The 27,783-nt window shown below is 35.9% G+C and overlaps 1 protein-coding gene across 1 annotated transcript in view; it reads right to left on the reverse strand.

The window, feature by feature from the left end:
* TMPRSS11E (transmembrane protease, serine 11E) overlaps window positions 1-27,783 on the reverse strand; it is a 39,469-nt gene that overhangs the window by 9,055 nt on the left and 2,631 nt on the right. The window contains exons 2-5 of the mRNA XM_008583319.1: window positions 14,297-14,421; window positions 9,274-9,395; window positions 7,187-7,254; window positions 3,513-3,676 (exon numbers count right to left, since the gene is read on the reverse strand). Of these exons, the coding sequence (XP_008581541.1) occupies window positions 3,513-3,676; window positions 7,187-7,254; window positions 9,274-9,395; window positions 14,297-14,421 (479 nt within the window). The remainder of the gene's footprint in view (window positions 1-3,512; window positions 3,677-7,186; window positions 7,255-9,273; window positions 9,396-14,296; window positions 14,422-27,783) is intronic.

The raw sequence follows: 27,783 nt of genomic DNA on the forward strand, positions 1-27,783 counted from the left end.
CTCCCAAAAATTTTTTTTTTTTTTTTTTTTTTTTGTCTTTTTGTCTTTTTTCCGTGTCCAGCAACGGATCACAACCCTCAGTGCCGCCCCCGCACCGGACCGGGGACCGGCAACGGGATCGCAAGCCTCGGCGTTGCTCCCGTGCCTCGCTCAGCCAGTGAGCGGGAGCCGGTCTGCACGTGGGATCCGAACCCTCGGACGGGAGCGCCGCCGCGCTTCCCAAGCAGCGCACTATCAAGTGCGCCACCGGGCCGGCCCCTTCCCAGAAATTCTGATTCAGTAGTTTTGTGTTAAAGCCCCTCTTTGGGGAATACTGATTGAAAATATAGTATTGATTCCCCAAATGTAATGATATTTTTACTACTCTTTATTTCAGATTATTTTACTAAGCTCATAACCATAGTCTCAATCATATAACACAATTGAGTTGCATCTCCATAAATTTGTCCTCAATCACACTTAAAAACAACATCATCTCTTTTTGTCTCCTTTCTGATTAGGTTTTAGGAAGACGGTCTGACCTCAAATTGTCTTTCAATTCCAGCCAATGACTCCTTAACTTGCTAACTTCACAACAGTCCTGCCCTAACCCTATGTGAACACTAACCCAACTAACAGATACATAAAGCTCTATGTTCTTAAACTTCTTGAGTTAGTATATTTCCAATTACCAAAATGATTTTTTTTTTTTTTGGAACATAGTATGATAGTTGTTCTAAATGCAAAAATATAAATCTGTTATTTTTTCTTTTGGTAGTTAATAGTATTGATTGACTGGAAATTTGTATTATAGAATGTCTTTTTTTCTGACTTTCTCCATTCTGGCTATTTGTGAGGAAAATGGCAAAAATAAGAAAGAATTGACCATTTATTCTCAGTCAATGTTAAAAAGCCCATCACTGATGTTTCTGCTTCAAATAACCTGTTCTTCTCTATTTCAAGCTCTTCCTAGGGAAAGTTCCGGTGTTGCATGTTGATAGTCCTGACAAGACTGGTGCTGTGGTTTGAATGTCCCCCAGAAGCTCATGTTGTAACTTAACCCCCAATATGGTGGTGGAAGGTGGAGCCTTTAAGAGGTGATTGAATCACGAAGACTGTGCCCTTGTGAATGGGGTGATCCATTCAGGAGTAATGGGTTGGTGGTTTTCATGAGTTGTTATGGGTGTGGCTGTGATGGCTTTATAAGGAGAGAGTGAGAAGGTTAGCTCTGTTGGTCATGCCATTTTCTCACCATGTGACACCCTGCATCGCTGTGAAGAGTCACCACCAGGAAGGCTCTCACCAGGTGTGCTCCCTGGACATTGGACTTCCCAACCTCCAAAACTGCAAGAAATAAATTCTATTTCTTTATAAATTACAGTTTCAGGTATTCTGTTATGAGTAACAGAAATGGACTAATATAGCTGGCTTCCTGGATGTGTGACTTGCTCTGGGTCCAACACTCAGAATGGCTTTGTGCTTGGTTAAATGCTCTGCTGTTGCTGTCTTGAAATTCTTACTAATTTTATCTTGTAACTTGTATTTTGGAAGTGAAGTCCAATAGTATAATGAAGCATGGTGTGAGCAGAAGAGATACACAGAAATTTATAATTTATTTCTACTTATTTTTGAAATGTGTCCACACTTTCTTGCTACCCCATTTGCATATATCATTCATGATACCCTATAAAATTAGAATTCCATTGGACCCACAATGTGTGGTAGTTCAGCAAGACTCCAGGCAATTGAAAGATAAGTATATTGGCCTACCACTAGGTAAGCAGGGGGTTACTGCCAGTCCCAGGAGGCCATATTTTCTGTTTGAACCAGAACTTGTTTAAAATGCAGAAAGAAGACAGTGGCACTCTAATACACGAATTAACAAGAGATCCTAGCATATCCTTTCTTGTTCCTATTACTGTCTTTTATTAGCCAACAGCTTTTGCTGAAAATAATGACATAGAAAGAAAAGGAAAGATAGGGAAACCCAAAGTTTCCTGTCTTTTCAGTTCTTCATTCCTCAGTAAGCTGAAAGTAGAGAGCATTGGTAAAATGCGTCCATATCAAGAAAGGAAATAAAAAGAGTCAAGTTAGCCTTGTGTACTGTTTCCATTGATGTGGCAAAAAATGAAATATATGCATGCATGAGCTATGAAATACAGTTGCATAATTTTCATGATTTCACATACAAGTTAAATGTGCTTATATTTGCATTAAAAATTGACATTGCACAATATAAAAAGGAACAGCAAAACTCATGTTAGTAATATAAAAATTTAACTTTTTTTCACTTAGAATGACATTATTAACAAAAACACTGTGAAAAGTCAAGAGAGAGACTGTGGAAGAAAGAAAAGTCATATTTTAATACTTTCAACAGCACTTTTTTCTTGCTTTTTGAAAAAGGTTCTAGTGTTTTCATTTTGCACTGGGATGCACAAATTATCTAGGTGGCCCTGACTACTGAAGTAAGTAGGATGGATGACCATCAATTCAGGCTACTACTTAGATCTAACAGCTGTTATACTGGCACCTTGTATTCATTCTATCTACTTGCCTGCTGTTCTGTAGTGTCTAGTGCTGCCAAAACCAAGTACTCTGTTTACTACCCACATGTAGCCAGTGATCTTGTGAAATATGCCTAGTCTAAATTGAAATGTGCTATCAATCTAAAATTCCTTAGAACAAAACAGGAATGTAAAATATCTCACATATAATTTTTACATTGACTACTTGTTGAAATAGTAATACTTTGGATATATTGGGTTAAATATGAAAATTATTAAAATTAAATTTACATGCTTATTCTTACTTTTTAATGTGACTACTAGAAAATTTAAGGCCATACTTGTAGTCCTCATAGTATTTCTATACACCTGCAATGTTTTTTAACATATAATTCAGCCCTTAACCAGGTGTTTCTTAAGGATCTTATATTTCTCACTTTCTAATAATGAGGACCCATCACCACCTATCTGACCCCCATGACTCCATGGAAAACAACAACAGCAAAATACCCATCTTAGAGTTTTCAATTATATTGTAAAATATATCAAAAATAAGTAGAAATAAATTATAAATTTTTGGTAAATAGTCTAAATTGATAGCACATTTCATTGGTAAATACTCTAAGGGAAAAAGCTATTATTAGTTACATTTGCAAGAAAATATGTCTATGACATGAACCTTTCCATACATCATACTCTCAGAACATAAAATGGAAGCAACAAGAAGAAAAAGATTATTTTCTATTTATAATTAGATTCTATAGCTAAAATATAAGGCTCAATATAGAAGAATCCAACAGGAGTTAATGACAAGCTTGCATAGAAGGTATAAGTTTAGGATAGTTTTAAAAATTAAAATGCTGTACTTCATTAGGACCAGTTTAGTTGCAAAGAAATGTCTTGTTGGTGGCAAGACACCAAAATTGAATGACGTCCAAAAAAAAACTTTGAATGAGTGTCCCAAATCAAACTAACATAAACTGTTCTATGTAAGAGAAGTAAAGGAAATAAGAGAAATCAACTTACTTTTAATTTCAACTGACTCAGGATCTACTTTAGGTGGTCCTATAGCATTTTTCAGCTTTTCATGTAGAACATGTTGAATAATTTCATTTACGTTTTCAGGATCCTCAGTAGAGCGAAATCTACAAATCAGCAGCATATGAGCCAGCACTCCGTGTTCCTCTTCACTGTGGATCAAAACGGAAGAAGAAAGGAAGGAAGAGAGGGAGGAAAGAATAAGCTTTATGGTAATATCACAATCGGTTTTTTTTTTTTTATCATTCGTTCAAATCACTTACACACACAAAATAAATCCAAACATGTTTCCTTCTATATTGCTATTAACTGTATTCAGAACTCTCAACCCAGCCTCCATGATGTAAGGTGGTATGCTGCTCATGGTCTCCCTCACCACCCAAGGGTTTAGTTAAGTGCATGGCTATTCATATAAAAAGACACTCACTTGGTCAACCATTCAAAATTACTGAACATAATGTATGGTAAATATGAAATCAACTGTGGTTTTGGTTTTTGTTTCAATTCCTGTGACTTAAATCCACCAATCTCTCTTAAGAAATCTTCAGGCTCTCCTAAAAGACTCATAATCCTATGAACACTAGAAAGCTTGACCAAATTATATGACTTCATGTGACTGTATCTTCAAGATGGAGCATTAATTAACCTTAATGCTATCTGTATGAATTACTGCCTTGGGATCATCTCACCAGCTACTTTACCCCCTCTTTTTCACAGTCAGTTCCCAGAGATTCTTACTCCTCACTATACACTGCCTCAACCCTGACTTTATTTAAACTACAAATGGGAATACAAATTAGAATCTTATTTTTGGAGGGCAGTTTTGTTTATCTGTTATAAATTTGAATAGCCATCCCCTCTGATACAGCATTTGCCACTTTTAAAAATTAAATCTTCAAATATGCCGTTTTGTGTGTAAGGATGTATGTATAGATATGTTCATTATAACCTTGTTTTTAAAACAGAAAAAGCAAATAATGACCCAAGTGCCCATCAATAGGGCATTGGCTAAATCAACACTGACACGTACTTACAGTGGAATACTACATAGCCAGCTGAAGAATAAAGTAGATCTATATGCAATCATCGGAAAGATTTTCAAAGTATGTTGTTAACAAGATGTTTTGTTTCTGGGAGTAGAATTAGTGGACAGAAGGCTTTCATTTTTCTTTTTATTTATTTATTTATTTATTTTATTATTATTTTTTTATTTTTATTTTTTTAAAAGATGACTGGTAAGGGTATCTTAACCCTTGACTTGGCATTGTCAGCACCATGCTCTCCCAAGTGAGCCATGGACCAGCCCATTTTCATTTTCTATTTTATATAATACTGTGTTATTTGCACTTTATATAATTTTGTATATCACTGCTTCAGCAGTCCTGTATCATCGATTATTTATCCTTTTTTCTTTCTCTTAAACTAGTCCTATACTTCCTGGCTGATAAAAACAAAAACAAACACAACCCTCTCTCTATCCCACTATTTAACTTATTTCTTCTTATTTATTTATTTATTTATTTTTAATCACAGCGAACCTTCTTGAAAGGAGCAATTACACTCTGCCTCACATTTTCTTCATTGTGGTCTGTTTCTCCCTTTCGTTTCTACCAAGTACTTTCTCTACACACTAATGGCTTCCCAGTTGACATATCCAGCTGATTCTTATTGGTATTTGTATTACTTGCTCTCTTGGAAGTATTTGTCAATACTGACCACTCCCCTCTTAAAACTTCTCTCATGATTTTTCTTTCTTCCTGTTCCTTCCTTGTCTAGTTCCTATTTTTATTTCATCCTATTAAATATTGTTATTTTTCAAGCTTTCTTCAGCATCCTTATTTCCTTTCATTACCTTTTTTTCTTCTGAGAAATTTACAAGCATGCTTTCCAATATTTTGAGTTGATGATAAACACATTTATATCTTCAGCTCAGTTCCCTGTCCCTCCACCAACTAAGATCCATGTTTTAGGCTCATATGCTCCCCTTATCTTAACTCAGCATCTCTAAAACTGACTTCATCTTTCCAATAAATGTGGACTTCTTACTACTGCAGTAACAGAAGAAAGAATAATAAGTAGCAGTAGCAAGATTAATGGGATGAAGAGGTGAACAAACTGGAAAGTGATTCAGAAAATAGTATTGGTAGGGCCGGCCCGGTGGTGCACTGCTATAGTGCGCCACTTGGGAAGCGTGGCAGCGCTCCCGCCGAGGGTTCGGATCCCACATACAGACCGGCCGCTCACTGGCTGAGCGAGGTATGGTAAATATGAAATCAACTGTGGTTTTGGTTTTTGTTTCAATTCCTGTGACTTAAATCCACCAATCTCTCTTAAGAAATCTTCAGGCTCTCCTAAAAGACTCATAATCCTATGAACACTAGAAAGCTTGACCAAATTATATGACTTCATGTGACTGTATCTTCAAGATGGAGCATTAATTAACCTTAATGCTATCTGTATGAATTACTGCCTTGGGATCATCTCACCAGCTACTTTACCCCCTCTTTTTCACAGTCAGTTCCCAGAGATTCTTACTCCTCACTATACACTGCCTCAACCCTGACTTTATTTAAACTACAAATGGGAATACAAATTAGAATCTTATTTTTGGAGGGCAGTTTTGTTTAAAAAAAAAGAAAAAAAAAAAAAAAAAAAGAAAATAGTATTGGTAGAACTTAGTTACTAATAAAGTATGAGGCACCCAGGAAAAGGAGAACTGTATGATAATTTCCAGGTTTCTCATTAGTGTGATTGGACTTTACTTGAGTTAAGGAATTTTCTGTGGAACTTCCATGTGAAAATGTGCATGGGCAGGCATGTAGTTACTGAAATCAGGAAAATAATTCAGACTGGATGTAGAAACTTGAATTTCAATGGCATATGAAGCCCTGTGGGTGGATGAGTTCTTCTTGACATAGTAAAAATTTAAGGATCAGAGAAGTAGATGCAGATCCAAGAAAGGATACTGTGTCAAACACCAGACAGTACAGAATTTTCAGAAGAAAGTGGTCAAAGTAATGCCTCAGAGATGTCAGCTAAGTAATAGACAGGGAAGAAGCTCTTAGAGTTTTATCATTGGAATAATATTGGAAGCGGTTCTTATGCTATTTTTTAAACACACAAATAATTACTATTAAGGGTATATTATTTAAATTCTTATCTAGTATTTTGCTTAAAATGTTATGTTCTGAACTTTTCTATTTACTAATATTTGATGAACAGATCTGAGATCTTCTTAGCTAAATATTTGAAGAATGAAGGGGTGGAATGGAAGAAAGCAATGAAAATTGATACGGAGGAGAACTGAGAGCTAAAGATGAACCTCATCCACTACACCATTTTACACAGGGCACTACTTGCTATTAAACCAAGGGATGTGTGTTAGGTCCTTATGTGGACTAGAGTTTCCCCAAAACAATTTTATAGCATAAGCACCAGTAACGTCTCTATTCCTAGCAATCATCTTGCAAATACTTACTTTTATATTTAGAGAATGAGTAAGGGACATTGCAACCCATAACTTACACAGAACAGGTGCTAAATAAATGTTTGTTGAATTGAATTACATCACATCATTAACACTTCAAAACATTCATTGCTGACCAGGTTAACAGCTTCAGCTTTAAATTAAATTCAGAAGTCAGCCTTTTAGATCTACATACCTGAACTTGATAACGTGAGACTTGACAAACTCTCCCCTTAATGGAGATTTATAAAATGCATTTTTCACCTGTTCAAAAAATATTCAAAATATGTCAGCAAGAATAATTGTCTGAAATCTCACAAGTTAATTCAAAGCTTTATGGAAAACTAAGAAACAAAACAAAAGAAAACAAAAAAAACATCGACCAACATTTTACAATATGCTGAACTTGAAGAATCTTGCTGAATCCTTTTTGGTAATCTAACTCAGTGATTTCACCTGAATTCCACCTTAGCAATGATAAGAGCTGGGGAAACATAGTGAGACCAGAAGTGACATCTGCTGTACTACATTCACAAAGAGACCAGAGAGAATAAACATGCTATTTCTCGAAAAGTAAGAGTAAGCATTTACACTCCAAGGTAAGAACTTTTACTGCAGGTAGACAAAGGAAATAAAATAATCCTCCCAAGTGATAGTTGGAACATAGAAATGGGTACATAACAGTGTCACCTGATTCCCAAACCTTGTTAAAACATTGCTAAATATCCTGGCATGATGTGCACTCAATTCAGTTCTTGAAATGCTCTTGGCAAGGCCCATGTGAACTGGGTTACTTATGATAGAAGAATGTATTTTGTGGAGATATTTCCTGCTACTGTAAATAAGAATTCTAGCCAACTTAATTTTTTAAATTAGAAGTTTAGATAAGGAAACACTTCAAGTGTGGATATTTACCAAACACAGTTACTGCAAGTTGGTGATTGATTAACAGAAACAATGAGCCTTCTTATTCTTTCCTATGTTTTATTGACATCTGAGTACTTTATACCCAAGGATAGTTCCTACAATTATGAGACAAGCACAGTACAGATAAATTCTCTAATCAGGATGACAGTATCCACTTGGAAATTTTTATTTAAGGGTTTATTTTTATCAACTAATTTTAAAATCATTATTAATTTTGAAAGTATTAATGAGTCCTATCTATATTCCCTTAGATTTAAATTTGTCTGGATCTTATAAAATTTATTTTGGTGAATGGCACAAAGAACAAGGGAAATAGTTGCATCTTTTCTTGACCAAAGTTCCATTCCCTTTCTTTTGTTTGATATAAGTATTTGGCCTTAGAAAAGAGCTTCTTCATATATTTCCCTGGTTTGGTGTTTGCAAGTACAAACGTAACCAGAATTTGACCTTCACCTCAGCAAGGTGACTAAATCCTCAGGTTTCTAGTCTACAGGTTTCTGGGAGGATCATTTCCATTCTGTTTCTATTTAGGATATTGAAACTGGAAGACAGTTTGGAAATTATCTCACCTAACTCCTTAATTTTTATATAAGGAAATTTGTCCAAAATGATAAAGTGATGTGCCAAGTGACACATCACTAACTGGTAGATGGAAGAGAACTAGGTGTCCCGACTCCTAGTTCAGTGCTCTTTCCATCATACTATATCACGAATTACCTCACAGCCTATCAGGAAAAGTCCAAATTATTCCCTTAGTAATCTGATAGCAATGAAAAGTCATCACTCAGGTCCGTGCTCTTTTGGGCCATACTGCTATTTTTCCCAGTTTCTTAAATATTTGATTCATCCCTCAGGATGAATGTTGATGCCTTAAGGACAGAGATGAGTATCTATGGATTTCCTGTAGATTTGTGTACCAAAATCTTGTTCAAGGTTAGATATTTTTAAAAACAAAAATACTATTCAGATATGTGTCCAAATAGTTTCAATCCTGGCAACTTTTTGCTCAGGGCCTCTTTTTCAGGAAGTCAAGGATACAGCAACCATATTTTGGGCTACCTTCACATTCTCAGAATTTCTGGACTCTGCTGGTCAAGAGTGTAGCACTAGCTAAGGAAGGGTGAGTAGGAGGGACATAAATAAATGGCTAAAGATCACTTGGTTCAGCCTTGCAAACACACTCTTCTATGTTCATGTCGTCAGTTTTGTTTTATATCCCTTAGATAGAGCTGCTTCTCATTTTGCAAAGATATTCAAGAATCAGTTGAATGGATGTTTTAGAAGCAAAGATACTAAAAAATATGGTAAAAAGTGACAACAACAAATGCCCTAAAGGTGGAAAAAAATATTGCTTACCATTGATTCAATTCTCTGGCTCATTTCTGTGAAATTTTTAGAAGCTTCTCTTCCAAACTCATCATATAGTTTGTCACTTGTGAATGACAGCGTGCTGTAATAATTGTAGGTCTTCCTTTGATCTACAAGGAAAGCGGCAAAAACCCATCATAGTTTTTATCAGATGTGTGTAAATCATCATTATTTCCCCATTTCATGGTTGGTAAAAAAACTGAGACAGAAACAACTGCCCCTACCCCAGATAATCATCTTCACATCCTGCCCCAGGCTTCATAGTTATCTCAGAATAAAACACAACAACACTCATCATCATATGATTTAGGGTGTAAAAGCTATAAGAAATGCTTGGTGTTGTTGGATTGTTGTACAAATATTGCACTGGAGCTGTGGGCTGATTACTCATGTGTTATCCATACCTGAATAAGCCACAAGAGATAGCAAGTCACGCCATCTGAGCACACAAACAGGGATGGATTCAGAAGCTTCCCAAGTGTGAATGCACCTTTATATTTCAAAAGTGGAGTTTTCTCTTAGTCAACAACACATTAATTCTGGCCACAAGGATACTAGTATGAGAACATTTATCTTGGCTAAAGAGGGAGATGAGGGTAGGAATTAAAATACTAGTGATTCAGTAAACAGAAGTTTAGGGAGCCAGAGTTGCTACCTGGCATAATCATACAGGGCACTATTTAGTTTCAGCTGGCTCCCTTGTCACTACATTTGTTTCCTTCCACCAGCCATAGGGGTTGGTTTGTCTGCTCCATAGACACGGTTTCTACTCTCTGCATCCAGTTTAAGCAGCCCATATTTTTGGCCTACTGTAGAGTTAATGCAGTACAGCTTTTCCTCTACCCTCTTATACATGAGGCAAGCACAAAGTCCTCAGAAGATTTATTTATTCAATGAATATTAATGCTGACTACTTTTCTATGAGTGACACTGTGCCAAGCTTTAGGAATACAATGTTAATCAAGTTATAGGAAAATGGAGTGTACCTCATCCAATTCAATCTCTCTCCTCTTTTCTCTTCCTTCCTAGTCTTTCCCTCTTCACTTTAGCCCCACAGGAAAAGGAAACTGACATTGAGCACCAGTGCCCCAGGCATATTCATATATCTCACTTAATTTACAGTAACTCCATGGGAAAGCAGTATTATCCACATTTAACACACTACAGTTTCAGAAATATAAATAACTTACCCAACCCCAACATAACATAGTCAGAAAACACAGAGTTAAGTTTCAAGCCTAGGCCTAACTCCCAAAGCAGAGACTTCTTTTACACACTGCTTCTTGGGGTGGGAAAAAAACAAAGCCCCTCATAAAAGCTGAAGAAGTCTTTTGTTAAATAAAATACCGTGGCCATCCAGAGGGTTTGGTGGGAGAGAGAAGGAAGTTGCTGTCATACTCTCAAAGCCTGGGAAGGGAGGTGATGTATAAAGAATGATGAATGGCAGGCTGGAGACACTGAAAGTCTAGGGTCTCTTGAGCATTAATGACTTAAGTGAGAGACTAGGAAGATTTTGCCCTTCCTCCATCCTTACTCACCTCCTTTTCCCTGAATGGTCAAGGTCCCTGGCAATATACAGGCAGGTCCCTGGCAATATACATAATTTCAAGTAAGGTTTTTAACTTATTGAAACATTGAGAAATAACTCACATCTATCGTTGTAAACTACTGTTCTATTATATTTGCATTTTTTAACATCTCATGGATGTCTCAGGTTAACTATAACTTTCTGTTTAGCTGCATTTATTGTTCTAATACACTGCTTCTAATGTGCAAATGAGCCTCCTGGGGATCTTGTTAAAATGCAGATTATGATATATTAGGTCTAAAGGTGGACCCAAGATTCTGCGTTTTTAACAAGCTCACAAGTGATGCTGATGCTGTTGGTACCTAATCACATGTTAAATGTGAAATGCTCCACAACTTGAAACTTTTTGAGTGTCAAGATACTCCAAGTGAAAAATTTCACACCTGACTTCATGTGACAGCTAGCAGACAAAACCCAGGTGAAAATGTATGATGGGCTTATTAAAGGACTAGAGCAGCATAAATTCATAACAGAACAAGAAATCATGTCAGTTTATAAAATCAAGGAGCAACTTCTCGGGCAAAAATTGTTGTGAATGAGGCAGATGATTCCAGAGGAAACATTTTTAAAAGCCATGCAACAGAATACTTCCTCATCCCTAGAGAACCCACTTCCTAGTCCCTCAGCTGCTTCTGATGTTTCTTCTCACCTGAAAAAACATAAAATACCGTGTACAGTAACCTTTTAATCAAAACACAGCATCATAGGTAGAGGCTGAAAGCCTGCCTGTTGTTTGTTGTTGCTGTTTTTAACAGATGATACAGGTATTCTGGGGCTGTTACTGTGCTGCTTAATTATCCTGAACACATTATTGTTTTCGCTATTTTAATGGTATGTCATATTTTCTACTGTTAAGTATGTATGTGTGAAGAAGTGTAAGAAGTGATCGCTTATCAGTAGCTTATAAATTAGTGACGAATGATAGTAATGACAAACAACCATAGATTGCCCATGTGGGTGGCTGAGATCGTGATACCTTTGTTTTCTGATAGTTCAACACATACAAACTTTGTTTCATGCACAAAGCTATTAAAAATATTGTATAAAGTTACCTCAGGCTGTGTGTATAAGGTATAAATGAAACATAAATGGATTTCTTGTTTAGAGTTGGGTCCCATCCCCAAGATATCCATTATGTATATGCAAATACTCCAAAATTCAAAAAAATCAAAAATCTAAAACACTTCTGGCCCCAAGCATTTCAGATAAGAGATACTAAACCTGTAGCAAGTTCTAGAGAGGAAGAGAACAGACCCTCTATACCCTGAGACCTGTTTTATTTACTTATTTTTTAATAGTGAGGTTGAATCATTTGAAATTACCATTAATATAGGTCAAAAATGGTCATGTGGTTCAACCAAATGAACAACTTAACATCTAATATTCAGTGTTTTACTTTGCTCTATAAATGGGTCACTAAGTATTTAGACATACTCCCAGCTGCCAGAATTATATGGTATGTGTAGTTATTAAAAAATATAGTTGAAAATGTTAACAAAAAGGTAAGAAAAATAAGGATGAACGTAAGTTTGTTGATAATTTTCTAACAGGTCTGTAATTCTATAACCTGGTTGCTCACAACAGATTCACCTTCTGAACTCCAAATCACAGAAGGGTGGAAATGCAACCCCAAAGGCCCTGGACACAAAGGACACAGAAATCTATGCTGTCCTGGGCTTTATGAAATGAGGGCCAAGTGATGTTTTTCCAAATCTAATCACCTTCATCTATATCTATCTATTTCTACAACAGATTGGTTTGGTTTGGTTCAGTTATTTTGGTATGCCAGCTTCTAAATGATCGTGGTGCTATATTCACTCAGTTTTTAGTTTACGTCCCAAAACAGAGGGCAGGTAACAAATACAAGACAGTAACACATATCACAACAATTGCTGTTTATTCAGGTGTACTGTGTGGGCAGTGGAAGTCATGTGTTCCATATTACTCAATTTATCATCCAAGCAAAAGGATCCAGGAAAAGGATACTGGAAAAATCTTTCCATGTTTTAATTGTATACATACAAGTAAGATTTACAAACCTAATAAAACTTTGTTTGGGAAGAGGCAAAGGAGAAGTAGTAAGAAATATTTTCTGTCACCAAAATGATCAGGCCCCTAGCTTTACTAAGAACTCCTTGTAAAGTCAGACAAGTCAAAATATGCCCCAAGAAAATATCATGGGTATGTTTCATGCACTTTTATCATTCAGAATTCAATAAACACTTATAAAGTACCTAATATGTGTCAGGGTTTTTGCTAAGTTCTGGAAAAAGTGAATGAAACATTGTCGCAGACTTTCCTGGGAAGGAATAATGATGCTTACAACATAGTGGGACTTAATATACCCATAACAGAACTGTAGAATTGTAAGGTTATTTCAGCAATTCTTTTTTACAAATGTATGCTCCTGAGAAATCTCTTTAATTAAAATGCAGATACCCCAAATTTAAAGACCTGTGTGTGGGCAAATTCTACCAAAAGAAAAAAATTTTGTTTAAAATAATTTCTTCTTAAACTACCTAGCAATGACCCACGTTGCTTTGTAAACTGAGACTGGACTTGCGTGTACAGTGGAGCAAGATAAACAGTTTGCGGATCACTCTTAAGAAAGCAACTTCTGCAAATTCCCAATTAAATTAGAATGAAGTGATTAGCTTCTTTGGTTATAGGACCATGAACATCAAAGCATAATCTAGTTGCAAAGGGAGATATTAAACCAACTGGTCATAGTTGAGTCAACTAATTAAAATGCAAGGCAGAGTAGAAGGAAACTTCAGAAGCATTATTATACTCTGGAAGAACAGCTCTGAAGTACCCTGGAGACCTTTCTAATAACATAGCAACTAGCAGTTCATCTAGAAGTGAGGTGCCTGATAACCGCTGAGTGAACCTCTTTATAATTAACCCTCTTAGCATATCCTCTCCTCTTTAATCACTTGCCATATACCTCAAGATTTAATTTTAAATAACAGAAATAGGCACTCATTCAACAACATGTCACTATGAGCATTTCCAACTTAGTAGTACAGAATAGAGCCAACTTCTCTATGATCCTTGATTGTGCAATTGATTTATTGGGACGTCAGGATTTCAATGAGTTCAAATTATTTTAAATCAAGGTGATCGCCCTTGGATTCTACCTGTCCTGTGGTCTTCCCCTATTTAAGACTTGATTATTGCTTATTAGTGAATATAAAAACTAGAATGCTATTCCCAGCAGGAAGCATCACTACATCAAAGACAGAAGAAAGAATCCTCCTTCGCTTGTGAGGATTAAATGAGAGACGAAGCAGATAAAGAGTTCTTTGTACTAGCTATGCAAATAAATCATAGTAATACATGAACAAGCCTGAGGCAAATCAAAATACTTCCTGGGGAAGTATTTGGGATAAATTACATGATGCCAGAGCAGCTCATACTTACTATATCTCACATAATGAACAGTGAGTCCAATGCCCACTGCCAGGACAATCAGAGATATAAAAGTGATGAGGCCTATAACCCAGGGCTCCAAATAAGTTCTTTTCCTGGCCCTCACCACAGCTGGCCTGAGGAAGAAAAGAAACAGATGGATTATATCACAGCACACACCACATCCACTTAGACAAAACAGATATTTCTGAGAAATAAAGGACATTCAGTTAGATGGTACTGTATTATCTTGGTTTAGAACACACGATGGTCCCAGGCAACTGAGGTCAATCCCAGCTCTGGCTGCCTGAACTTGTGCAAGTAATTTGACTTCTCTGGGCCTCGGTTCCCCTATGTATACAATGAAAATGACAATAGAATTGTTCACTCGTATTTCATAGGATTATTGTGAGGATTAAACAAAGTACTGTAAGGAGAGTGCCTCTAACAGTACCTGGCATGTAGAAAATGCTACGTCTGTGTTAACTGTTATTTGTTGAGTTGGCTGTGTGTATGGTACAGAGTCAGGAACTGTAGGATCTTCCAAAAGGTTTCAAGCCTGTTTCTAGCACTTGAGAGTCTTAACCATCTTGTGAAATGTGTTACAGCTTGAACCATACCAGGTTCCAGATAGAGTTCCTAATTCTATTCTTCTAATTTTCTGATTTATTTTCAAACCAAATTTTCAGAATACCTATGAGAAATAACAAGAGACCCCCTTCCTAGGAACCTAAGTTTTTGAGCTAATATTCACCTCTAGGCTTCAGTGATGCCACAGAAAATCCTCTCTGCATGAGATTCCCTTAACCTTTCCCATTTGTTTGCCTCCTAAAACACATGCTATTGGAAAATGGTTTGTTTGATTGGTAAAGCTGCTGTTCCCTTGGGTTACAATAGTTAGTAAGCAAACCCCAAAGCCAAAGAAAATGAAATAATGTCGGAGCCAGCTAAGGAGTTTGAATATAATACTGTTTTTTTAAGTTTCTTGAGGTATTTACTATTCCAGTAGAATCAGTGGCATGTACTTCTTTTCCCCAGAGCACTACCTGTCTGGTGCACAAGTGCTTGGGGGAAGTGTGATATTCTCCTGGAGGAGTACTGGCTGTTGAATCCGAATAGAGAAGATTCTAAGATGAGGCCTTTTCTTACCAGCTCCATGACTTGGACAAATCATTTAAACTCTGAGCTAAGTTTCTCCATCTATCAATAGGGAACAGGATACACATTCTGTCAAGCATTGTGGGACCCAAAATGAGATCATGAATGTGTAAACTTCTTGCAAATTGCAAAGCATGTCACAATAAATAATTTTTGCTTACAGAAATTAAGGGGACTCATTGCCTGGTGGATAGGACCTGGCAGTGATGATATTATCATATTGGTCCCTGCTACACCATTACTACATCCTGGCTCTGCCAGGACACTGAATAAGGAACATTGTCACAGAAGTCAATGGTATAATCATTGCTACATGACTCTGCCCCTGCTGAAGGCACTGGGATAGATTGGAAGGCTCTAGAGACTCTACGCATTCTCCTCCCTTGTTCCTGTGATTTTCCTATGGGGCTGTAGCCAGGGAAACTTCATCTTCCTTTCTCCAACCTTCTCAATCTCCAGTTCTCTCTTGAGTGGGATTCTAAACACCTGTTCCTAGAATGGCAATTACTGCCTCCTAAAAGGACTTCTTCATGAAGAGAGTTTTATTTATTTATCTTTTAATTTTTTAGGAAACCGTGCCTAAGAAGCACCAAAAACTGCCTCCTGTTCCTGCATCTCTGAATGTTTGCCATTCATCTGTTACAGAAGAAAGGAGATGTGTATAGCAGACGTAAGCAAAACTTTGGGGAAAATAGGGGGAGGGAAGGGCTTCTCAACTAATGTCAAAACATTCCAGATGATGAAGAATATAAATTTGTACATGTAGAAAATTTTATAAAAGCATCAGAAGTATATGATTGCTATGTAGAATTGTAAAATATAAGACAAGTTCTATTTGTTTTACAATAATTTTTAACTGACGCTAAAGTAAACAATGCAGTCATTATGTTGATACAGTAGATCTACATTTATTAACATGAAAAAGGTCAATAATACATTTTTAGGAAAAAAGTTACAGAATAATATGCTTTAAATGTTTCAGTTCTTATAAATAATAGAACTATATATGGGTGTGTATTGCAAAATATATAGCAGGAGACACCCAAAATTATTACCAGTAAGAAGTAGAACAAAAAATGAGAAGCTTTCATCTTAATTTACGTACTTTTTGTTTTATGGTAGACTTTTTTAACAACAAACATGGCTTTTGAATTAAACAAAGAGGAGAGAGAAATATTTTAAAGAAGAAAAAATTACTGAGGAAGATTATATATGTCTTCATGACTTCACATGACTACTGTGTCCAAGGTTCCTCTGTGCCCTCCTTTTCTGACCCCCACCTGCCACGACTACTTTAGTAACATGCTGTCTTTAATGGCTAAGAAAGAGACAAGAGGAATAACATTGAAAAAAGAGAAAAGAAAATCCAGTCAAAAACACTTTGAATAAACAATTATGAGAGTATATTTGTGAGCCCTGCCACCAATGTATCTGTTATACAGTCTTATACCAGCAGATTCAATTCTCTCTTATTTTCTTCATATGAAAAACATGGATAATAATTCCAGACTCCTCCTAATCTGATAAGCTATGTAGAGATAAAGATGATAAAGTATATTAGTACTTTGAGCTCCCAAGTGGAAAAATCATTGTACAAATATCAAGGATAATTATTACTATCATCATTATTTTAATTCATAATAATGGTAATGACCACATTACTAAGATGTTTGTCATTTGAAACATTATCTCTTCCTCTCCCACTCCGTATGGCACTGCTTCCCAAACTGATTCACCTAGGTCTTTTTTTTGAGGTGTAATTGACCCTGTTTCTTAATTACTTTTTTTTTTAACCAGCAAGTGATTCAGTACTGAATTTCTGCAAATTAGATGTAGTAGGAAGTGTGCTCAAAAAAATTAGTCAAATGAAGAAATAAATCCATTTTACATATCAACAGACCTTTGTGTAATTAACCTTCTGCTGCTCATAAACTCTTGTCTGATCATTATTTCTACCCTTTGAAACTTATCTAAACTTCTTCATGTAAAATCACCTTCAGACTGGTTGAATTCTCATAGCTTCATGCAATCAAATTCCTTTCTTTCTATGATATTTTTTCGATCCAGGGACATGTGTAATTAGCAACAAGTCAGGTGAATATAGTAGTTAAAATGTGGGTATATTTTTATGAGCTCCAGATTGCCAGAAGATAAGTAATATGTCCAGAATTGCATCATTGTTATCACTCTATAGTGTGTCATTTTTTGAATGGTGATGCTAAAAAAGAAAAGCAGCAACAACGACAAAATGGCAAGGGGAAAAAAGGCACCAGTGCAAATAAACCTCATGGTAATCACTGGGAAATGATGTCAAGGCTCCCAGTGCTTCAAAGGAAAATTTACTGGAACAAGCCCCTACACATCACCACCACTATGTACTGGTCACTAGTGGGTCTCAAACTCTGCTCATTCTTCCCAATGGTAAGCAGCACTAACATTCTCAGTTCCCATGTTTCACCAGCTCAGTCCGGCTGAGCTATTTCAAATCAACATGTTCACAATATCTGTAAAGTTGGTGGTTCCAAAGCATTATTATCAGCTACTTAAGCCAGAATTCAGCAAACTTTTCCATAAACATCCAGATAATAACTATTTTAGGCTTTCTAGGCTACAGGTTCTCTGTCACAACTACTCATCTCTGCCACTGTAGCACAAAAGAAGCCATAGATATAAACAAATGAGCATGGCTGAGTTCCAATGAAACTTTATTTGTATATGCTGAAATTTAAATTTCTTTTAATTTTCACCTGTCGTGAAATATTTTTCTTCTCTTAATCTGTTTTCAATCATTTCAAAATATGAAAATCATTCTTAGCTCGAGCACCATACAAAAACAGGTAGTCGGCCAGATTTGGTCCTTGGGTCATAAGGTTAAACAGAAGCCTACAAGTCAATTCTAACTGTGCTGGGAAGCTATACTGATCTTTTTGTTTTCTGGTCTCTCTCTCATGGTAAATCTAATGTGGTCTGTCTCCAATCCCATTGCCACTGAACTTGTTCTAGCAGTTCTCACTACAACTTGTCCCATAGCTTGATAACAGGTTTATCTTCTGTCTCCCCAGTCTCTGAATCATACAGTAAGCTGATTTTCTAGAAGTGATATAAATAATGGCTTAGACTACTTAAAACCCAAGTATGCCTCCCCTAGCCTAGCATTTGCCTTCCCCAGGAGCTCTTCACCTTCACTCCTGCTGTCTCCAATATAGAGTAACTTAGAGTCTACCCTTTGCTTGCATCATCAAAGTCTGTTTGAGGCTGGCTGGTTAGCTCAGTTGATTAGAGCATGGTGCTGATAACACCAACGTCCAGGGTTTGATCCCTGTACTATCCAGTCGCAAAAAATTCTTTTTAAAATAAAAATTTTTAAATAAATAGATAAATAAAAGTCTGTGCATTATTTAAGAGTCAGTTCAAAAATCCCCTCTACTCCAGTCAGATCTATTTACCCCTTAATATCACATTGAACATGCATTTTGAGCTCCTTTGGGATAGGGTCTGATTCTTATTTCTCTCTGATTCCCTGACCACATGCTCAAGAAATGTTTGCAGAAGGAATTGAATTAAACTTGATTAAACCAAATTGAACTTATCATTTGTTAATACCATAATATGGCTTCCAATCTCTCTCAATGTACTTGGGGTCTGCCTTAGTTCTAAGAAAGAACTTGGAATATTACACATAAGGAAAGACGGGTCGGACATTGTGAAGAATGACTGATATTTAATTAAAGGCTGATTTCAATGACAATTCATGTAATGATCAAGCTTTCTGGTTAGCATTTCTATTGAAAATGCATTTAAAAGACATGACTTCCGAACTGTGTATTCTGTCTATTTACTGTAAAAGTGTTACTAAAGTAAAAAATTGACAAATGCAAATAAGGAGAAATTAATTTCAGGAGACATTATTTGGGGTCATTGAATATCTGTACATTACAATATCAAAACAAAAGCATAAAGAAAGACATCACAATGAAGTAAGAAGATAGTACCTTATGACATGGCAAATTTCCTAAGTCAGTGCTTAAGATTTAAAACATAAATTAATAAATATTTATTCAGTGTTTGTTAGGTGTCTGGCACTAGCTTAGCTCATAGGATTGTGGCTGTTTGTCCTATCTACATAAAAATTTCAGATGCTTTTCATTTTGTGAAAAACTCATACCAGTAGGCATTGGTGAGCTCTTCAATCATTCTCATACTTTTTAGAACAAGACTACAAAAATATCCAAGGTAGAAATAAAATAAAATTTTGCATACATGTGCATGAAATATATGTTTTTATTGTTGTTTTTTAAAGAAGAAATGTAAGCAAATTACTCTTTATAAAATCACAAATAATACATTTCTGTCCTGTCTACTGATACACAAAACACAAAACTACTTAAAACATCAGCCAGCTCTTGGACTGAATTATAATGTGTGCATTCCCTACAATGATAATTATGAATAGTTCTGATAGAGAAGTTACAATAATAACAAGGTGATAATCTAATAACTAGAAAACTATTTCTATTTTCTTTTCACAAAACCAAGATAGATGACAAATTCATTGTTTTTATTATAAATGCTTTTATTTATATCCTACCTTGTACCACATTGATTTAAGATGGCTGAAAAAGATATATTTATATATTTGTGTGCATTTCTGAATTTAATTTACTATCTCACACACACACCATATTTGTGTATATTATATTAAATTACATGTGTGCATGATATTAAATTAAATTCAGAAATACAAGAAGAAAGCAAAACATAAGTGAAAACATAAAATGGGAATAGTACTAAAACCATGCATCATAATTCCCATCTGGACATTTTCTTATGTCAGGCCTCAATATTGGTAGTTTTCTAGCAACCAACTCAAAAAGAAAACTAAATAAAAACAAAAAATAAACAAGCAAACCCTACTCGGGTATATTCTTTATGGCACCCAAAATATAAAAACAGAGCAATTGTTCAGCAGCAATACGATTTTATTAGATCCTCATAAAAAGAATACTATGTAATGTAATGAACTATATTCTCTTCAATATCCTTAGCATAGAAACAAAAATTAATTTTATAATACACTTAGTATGTTCCTCAATACTGGAAAATGGCATCAATTTCTATTCAGTAAAAGCAATTTATTGAGGAGGGGGGCATATGAAACCCTTCAGATTCAAATCTCTATAATTTTTTAAAATATCTGATGATTTTCCTAATTATTATTGAAATGGCTCTGGAAGTCATTTTTTTTTTTTTTTTTGTCTTTTTTCATGTCCGGCAATGGATTGCAACCCTCAGTGTCGCGCCCGTACCGGACCGGGACCGGCAACAGGATGGCAACCCTCGGTGTTGCGCCCGCACCTCGCTCAACCAGTGAGCGGGAACCGGTCTGTATGTGGGATCCGAACCCTCGGCGGGAGCGCCACTGCGCTCCCAAGTGGCGCACTGTAGCAGTGCGCCACCGGGCCAGCCCCTGGAAGTCATTTTTAAATTATAAAATATCTAAAGATTATTGAAATGGTAGGCACAAAATTGGACTTTTAAAATATACTATTTCTTAGTATAACAGTAAGTTCTTAGTAAATACTGTGAGTGACAGTCACTTATTATCTCTTAACTTCGGCAAAACCCATAGCTTAACATTTCTGTATTTAACCAACCATGAAGTTCAAGTGATAGTATCTTTTCCCACCTACTTTAAAAGGAGGGTGTGAAGACTGCATATATTGTCAGACTTTGATACATAGGTATGTTATATAAATATTAGTGGCAACTCAACATTAAGGAATGTCTCTGATCTCCACTGTGTTATCATCAAGGTCTTTACGAAGTTCCCAAACAGATATAGTGCCACATAGTTTACTACAAACTGATAGTTAGGCTGACACTTTGCCTGACCTCTAGAAATTTATAGTTACAGATAAATGGGGTGCCAAACATTTAAAGATATTATTAAGTAATTAGATATGGGTTTATAGACTTATAAATTGAGTTATTGTAAGCTTTAATTCTATTAATATATTTGCTTTCTTTTCTTCAAACTCTTTCTAGTTCAAGATACTAAATTGGCATGATATGAATAAGAAACTTTAAAAGGAGCAGTTTCCCACAGCAAACTAAACAAGGGATGTCATTGCCGCCAGTCATACGGAATTGTGCAGACTTAAAAGTGTGGAAGGAGTAAGAAGTAACAGGCAACGTGCTGATATGTCACAGCAGGTGTATCAGAAGAAAAATGGTTGAGAAACCAGAGCAAGAGACACTCTTGTGTTTGCTAATATATATAGCTTCAGACTTTCAGAAACTCTTTGTAAAGTTAGCTGTCTTCCTACAAAATCTTTCTCGTGATTTTGTCTAGATGCCTCCTATGAGAATTGGCAGGATACAATGAAAGTAGCTATGTACTGAAAGACCAATCTGTGTGTCAGTTCAAATAGATGAGAAATCTGAGAGCATATTCAACATCACACAAGTTCCAGCATCTTCTGGCTCCCAACTTGTATGATGTTGTGAGCTCTCATTTTCTTAATTTGTTAAAAATCAGTGGATATTGAAATTGATCTAGATTCTTTATTTTCTACCAAAGCTAATGTTCAAGGCCTCAAATAACCTGGAAATGCTTAATATTATTATAATTAAAATTTAGCATTTATTAAAGAATCAGCCTTCACATAATTTTTCAAATGCATAATTTTTCTGTTGACTACAATGTCAGTTGATTTGGAATAATTTGCAAACTAAGGAACTGCAAGTCATTTGAAATAATTCAAGTAGCATTCCTGTGAGAAAGTCATATTTCTTTACTACTTGCATCCTAAGCTAATTTTAAAATCCCTAGACCTTGACAGCACTTAAAATTGCAATGTGCCAGTTGGAACATGTGCTAAGACCCTGTGGTGTATTTCAGCTTGCTATTTCCCTGGCAAGCACTGTAAGCCATATACAAGAATCCCTAAAATAATCTAGAAACTCCTGTACATAATTAAACCCTATCTGAACTAATTTAGCAATGGAGATCAATTGGAAAACATATAGACCCTGTTAATGTTTATACGATTCTTCCAAAAAAAGAGAGAGATTTCTTGATTAACGAATTTCCTGCCCCAATTACTGACCTGTGGTATATGTAAGTATTGAGTTTTAGTTTTTGGATAGAACACAAGATTTGTGAAGTTGATCACTATATACTCACCTTAATTTAATCATACCCTAATATACTGGCATTTTAATAATAACATATAGTGAAATATGCTCAGGTTCATAATAGAATAAGGAAGAATTTTCTTGCAAATTAATACCATAATATTACAAGAAAATATTATTTTATCCAAAAGAACCAAATATTTTTAGTTACCAATGTCTATGGCTTTAATTCACATCTATATGCTGACGGCTGCCAAATCTGTAATTGTAGCTCAGCTCACTTTGTCTAAATATTAGACCCATATATCCACCTGCCTACAGTTCATCGCAATGAGATGTACCTCTCATGGCTCAGACTTAATATGTCTATGGTAGAGACTCCTAGAGACCTATCCAAATATTTGTTCTTTTTCCTTAATAATAGAATCCTGATATTTGATTAGACAAATGACCACCTGGAAAATAGAATAGTATCTCTTACACAGGAGTCACCACAGGAATAAATTCCAAGCAATAGTGTCTATTCTGGTGGCTAGAATCCTGATGTAAATTCCACAGTGAGAATATACATGTGCTAGTTGGAGTTCAGGCAGCCATATTAGAACATGATTTGGAAGGCACATGTTCACGCTGGTAGGACAGCAAACGAGTAAGAGACTAGATTTCTAATTAGCAAACTTCCCTGTTAGTGCTTATCTGTCTACCTCCAGACTTGTTTTATATAATGCTCTGCCACTCTGGATTTCCTGTCACTCACAGCTAAATCTGATACTATTATAATATGCAAAACTGATTAGTTACAATCAAGGTAAATTGCCCTTTTTCTGTAATTATCATTGAGAAAAGAGGACATCATGAAACATATTAACTAATTGTCTTGAATATTCTGTATATCGGAAAGATGATAAAATATTTTTGCTTAATTTTCTTTAGTATCTTAATTTTGAGATACAAATAATAAATCTAATAGTAATAAATGAAGGGACCGAGATTCCAATAAAGAGTCTCCTTGTAACAAGCTCTATGACTTTAAGCAAATGACTTCCATTTTCTTGATTAGTATTAAAGACCTGGGCTTTGATATCAAACAGCTTGGGTTTAGTCCTGATCCAGCCAGTCACTAGGTAGGTGGCTTTAAGAAACTTACTCACCCTCTAAGACCACATTTCCCCACCTACAAATGGGGATAATGATAAGACATAACTCATAGGGTTCTTCTAAGGGTTAAATGAAATAGCACTTAAGAGCCATTGGTACCACACTAGTTACACAGTAAATGCTCAACAAATTTTGGCTATTGTCATTGTTTCCTCTTTCTGAGGTAACTGAGGCCAAGAGGGATTAAGAAACTTGCTCAGGTTCATACAGCCAGCAGATGATATTGTACCCGGATCTGTGGGACAACAAAAGCCCTCCCTCATTCCCTGACACAGGTACAGCCCGCAGCAGATGCTCCAGAAATGTTTCATGAATCAATATGTGTCGTGAGGAAAAACACTGAAGAAAAATAAGGCATCAATGTAAATGTCCCCGGAAAGGGTTTGTAAACTTCTTAAAAGCAATGTGGACTAAATAAATCAAAGGCCTCAAAAACCATAAAGAAATAAGCAAAATGACTGTGGTATTTGAGAGTTATTTTTTTTTTTTGTCTTTTTTTCGTGTCCGGCAACGGATCGCAACCCTCAGTGTCGCGCCCGTACCGGACCGGGACCGGCAATGGGATCGCAACCCTTGGTGTTGCTCCCACACCTCGCTCAGCCAGTGAGCGGGAACCGGTCTGTATGTGGGATCCGAACCCTCGGCGGGAGCGCCACTGCGCTCCCAAGCGTCGCACTGTAGCAGTGTGCCACCGGGCCGGCCCGATTGTTTCCTCTTTCATAATGAGAAATTAATTTGTTTCTAAAGTGGGTTGAAAAAATTTTTAAGTGGGTTTAAAAATTTGTCTATAAAGCGGGTTGAAAAATCTCTCAAGATGCCTGATGTGTGCCTGAGGGGATAAAGAGAAAGTAGAGCTCTCAGCCTCAGTCCCGCTGCACCCACAGCAGTTTTCCCCCAGGCCTCAGGGGTTTCAATTAGGCCTTCTGTGCAAAAAAAGATTCTATTGGTAAAGGAAAAATAGAAAAGCACTCATCTTTGGAATCATCCAGCTCTAAGAATCTATGAGTCAGGCAGCTGCCAATCATCATCCATGAAGTATACAGTTTTGTGCAAAGATTTACAACTCTATTTATGAAGCCCAAATTTAGGAGCTTTGTGGCTGAATCCAGTAATATGTGCCAAAGTGCTGAACAATGGCTTGAATGTACTGCATTATTTGAAAGACTAGTTTGAAATATTTTCAATGCATTCATTTATGAACGTTGGTGTTTACTTTATTGGGCAAGTTGAGACACCAAGATTAAGCTAATTGTTTGAAGGCCAAGGAAAGTCAGCTCTGCATAACCAAGGAAGCACTTATGATTCCAAATAACACGTGTGGTGCAAGCAGCAGGGAGAACTAGAATGTACAGGCTCGAGTGAGAACATGTGTGTTCGAACTCCAACTCTACCAATCACTTACTCAGAGATTTGGAAGTCTCGGTCTTTCTAATCTTTGGTTTCCCTATCTGTAAAGTCATGGTTCATGGTAATATTAAAATTATCTGCCTCACAAGGTTGTTAAGTACCAAATGAGAATGTATATGTTGGAATTGTATGTGTGTGTGTATATATATATATGTGTGTGTGTGTGTGTGTGTGTGCATATATATATATATATATATATATATATATATCAGAGAGTATTTTTATTCCTACTGCTTTACCTTTTCTAAATTTTACTCAGTGTGACCAGACAAGATTTTAATGTACAATAACTAATTTTAAAATATAAAATTTTAGTTAGATAGGAGGAATAAGTTCAAGAGATCTTTGTACAACATGATGACTATAGTTAACAACAATGTATTGCCTTCTTGAAAATTGCTGAGAGTAGATTTTAAGTATTCTCACCATAAAAAAGATATGTGAGGTAACGTGTATGTTAATTAGCTCAATTTAGCCATTATACAATGTATACATATTTCAGAACAACATGTACATGATAAACATATACAATTTTGTCAGTTAAAAAATTACAATATTTCTTGGATCGTGTAGTCACTGGTATTAATTTAACTCTTCTACTTGACTATATTAGACTCAGTATACAGGTGAACTGGGAGGATATATTCTACCTCTAGTACTGACTGACACCCATTCCTGTGGCCGCCTGCAAATTATCTAATGTTTGAGTGATTTATTCCCTTATTTTATAGAATACAGACAGCAATGCTTTCTGTCTACTGGACTTGAATTTCCATTTCAAAGATTATAAATTGAATAATAACATTGTTCCTTGAAAATATAAATTTTATATCTTTTAACACAATAAGACAGTTAAATCAGAGTAGGAGAAGAACCACCTAGGTAGACAGAGACATTGTAAGGATGGTATAGCACTGTGATAAACAGCATAGGCTTTGGAATCAGAGAGCCCTGAGTTAATTCTTAGTTCTGCCATTTATTATCCATGGGCAAACAATGTTACCTGCCTGAGCCTCAGTTTCCTCATCTGTAAATGGGTATAATAATATAAGCATAGGTTTTTATAAAGATTAAATGCACATGATGTTTTAGGACAGTAGTTGGCCCATAGTATGTTTGAAACAGATGATAGCATTTATTATTTTGTCCTGCACTGACTCATAGTTCAACTTTAAACAAAGTGCTAAATCCTTTAGTGTCTGCCTTTACAGCTTTATAAAAGAGATATCATCTCACATCTTCAGATGAAAGGGTACAGGGTAGAATTTAATTGATGCCTGTATGGTACTTTTGATTCCCCTAAGATTAGTTCTAAAATCTTAGAATTACTATTCTAAAGATCTCAGAAATTACCCACCCACACAGGCCATGAGGAGAAGGTTGGGCTTGCAGGTTCTGGCATGATTGGTGTCTCTGCAGCTCATTTTACTTTCTCAACCTCTTAAAACCCTCTCACTGCCTAATATAGTCATGTCAAACCTATTAAATTATGCCCGAATCTATGAAAGCATTCTTCACAATTCTCATCCATTATCTTTGACAAAACAGTATGTCCAAGGGCTTGTGCTTGAAGAACTTCTCAGTGCAGTTCCTCTAAACCCTAACCCTGACACAGTCATGAAACAAGCCAGAGAACCCATTTCACCACCTGCCATCTCAGAAGAACAGCTCCACAACTGCTCAACCCACCCATTTTCAAGCATTAAAGCCATCAGGCATGCTTATAAATCTCGGTGCTGATATTGAAGCTTATGATGGTGCTATTTTTTGTGAATGTTTCTATTTATTCCCTCTTTATGTTGAAGCAATGACAAATTTTTAGAGGAAAGCAGATAACAATGACAGAACAACAAAGGTCCATTAGACAGTTACAGTTATCATAGACCGATGAATTAGTTCCATGTAATGCTGTGCTAAGATGAACTTGATTTTAGCAATATAGCAAATGTTGTAATCCTTTATAGAAAACAGTGATGATGTAATTTAGGTATTATAATCTCCGTCACTGATTGCCTTTGAGATAGTGTGGAAAAGTTAGGTCACATGTTTATTTTGTGTAAATACAAAGACAGCTTTAAGAAAATTAAATAAGGGCAGCCAGTGTGTTCTTTAAAATGTTTTAAAAACTTACAAATGAAAGTAAATTTATAACACCACCCTTCCTTCCTCGTTATATATTAGTCATTATATTATGTGTTTCTTTGCTTATACACACCCATTTTCTCCATGTGTATATATGTGTGTATTTATGTTTTCCATTCCTCTGTGACAGTGTAAAGTTCCTAAAGACCCTATTTTTAGCTCCCCACACAAGGAAGACAATCTGTTACAGGGAAAAAAAGCACAGATTTTAAAGACAGAAAGAGTGAGGTCAGATTCTAAATGCAACACTTACTAAGCCTAGACAATCTCAGCCACAGTTACTCCATCTTTTTAAAGGCTTGATAATACTGACCATTTCTCAAAGTATTTTCAAAATTCAATGAAATAGCATTTTACAAAATACATAATATATAGTAGATACTAAACAGACAGTTTTCTTCCACACAGGACTTAGTAGACAATAAGAACTCACTAAAAGTTGTTTCCTAGATCAGGACAGATCTTGGTTGAAGAAGTGAGCATGTGTTAAACACTTG

Source organism: Galeopterus variegatus, unplaced genomic scaffold (assembly GCF_000696425.1).
Source record: "Galeopterus variegatus unplaced genomic scaffold, G_variegatus-3.0.2 Scaffold97, whole genome shotgun sequence".
Classification (NCBI taxonomy): Eukaryota; Metazoa; Chordata; class Mammalia; order Dermoptera; family Cynocephalidae; genus Galeopterus; species Galeopterus variegatus.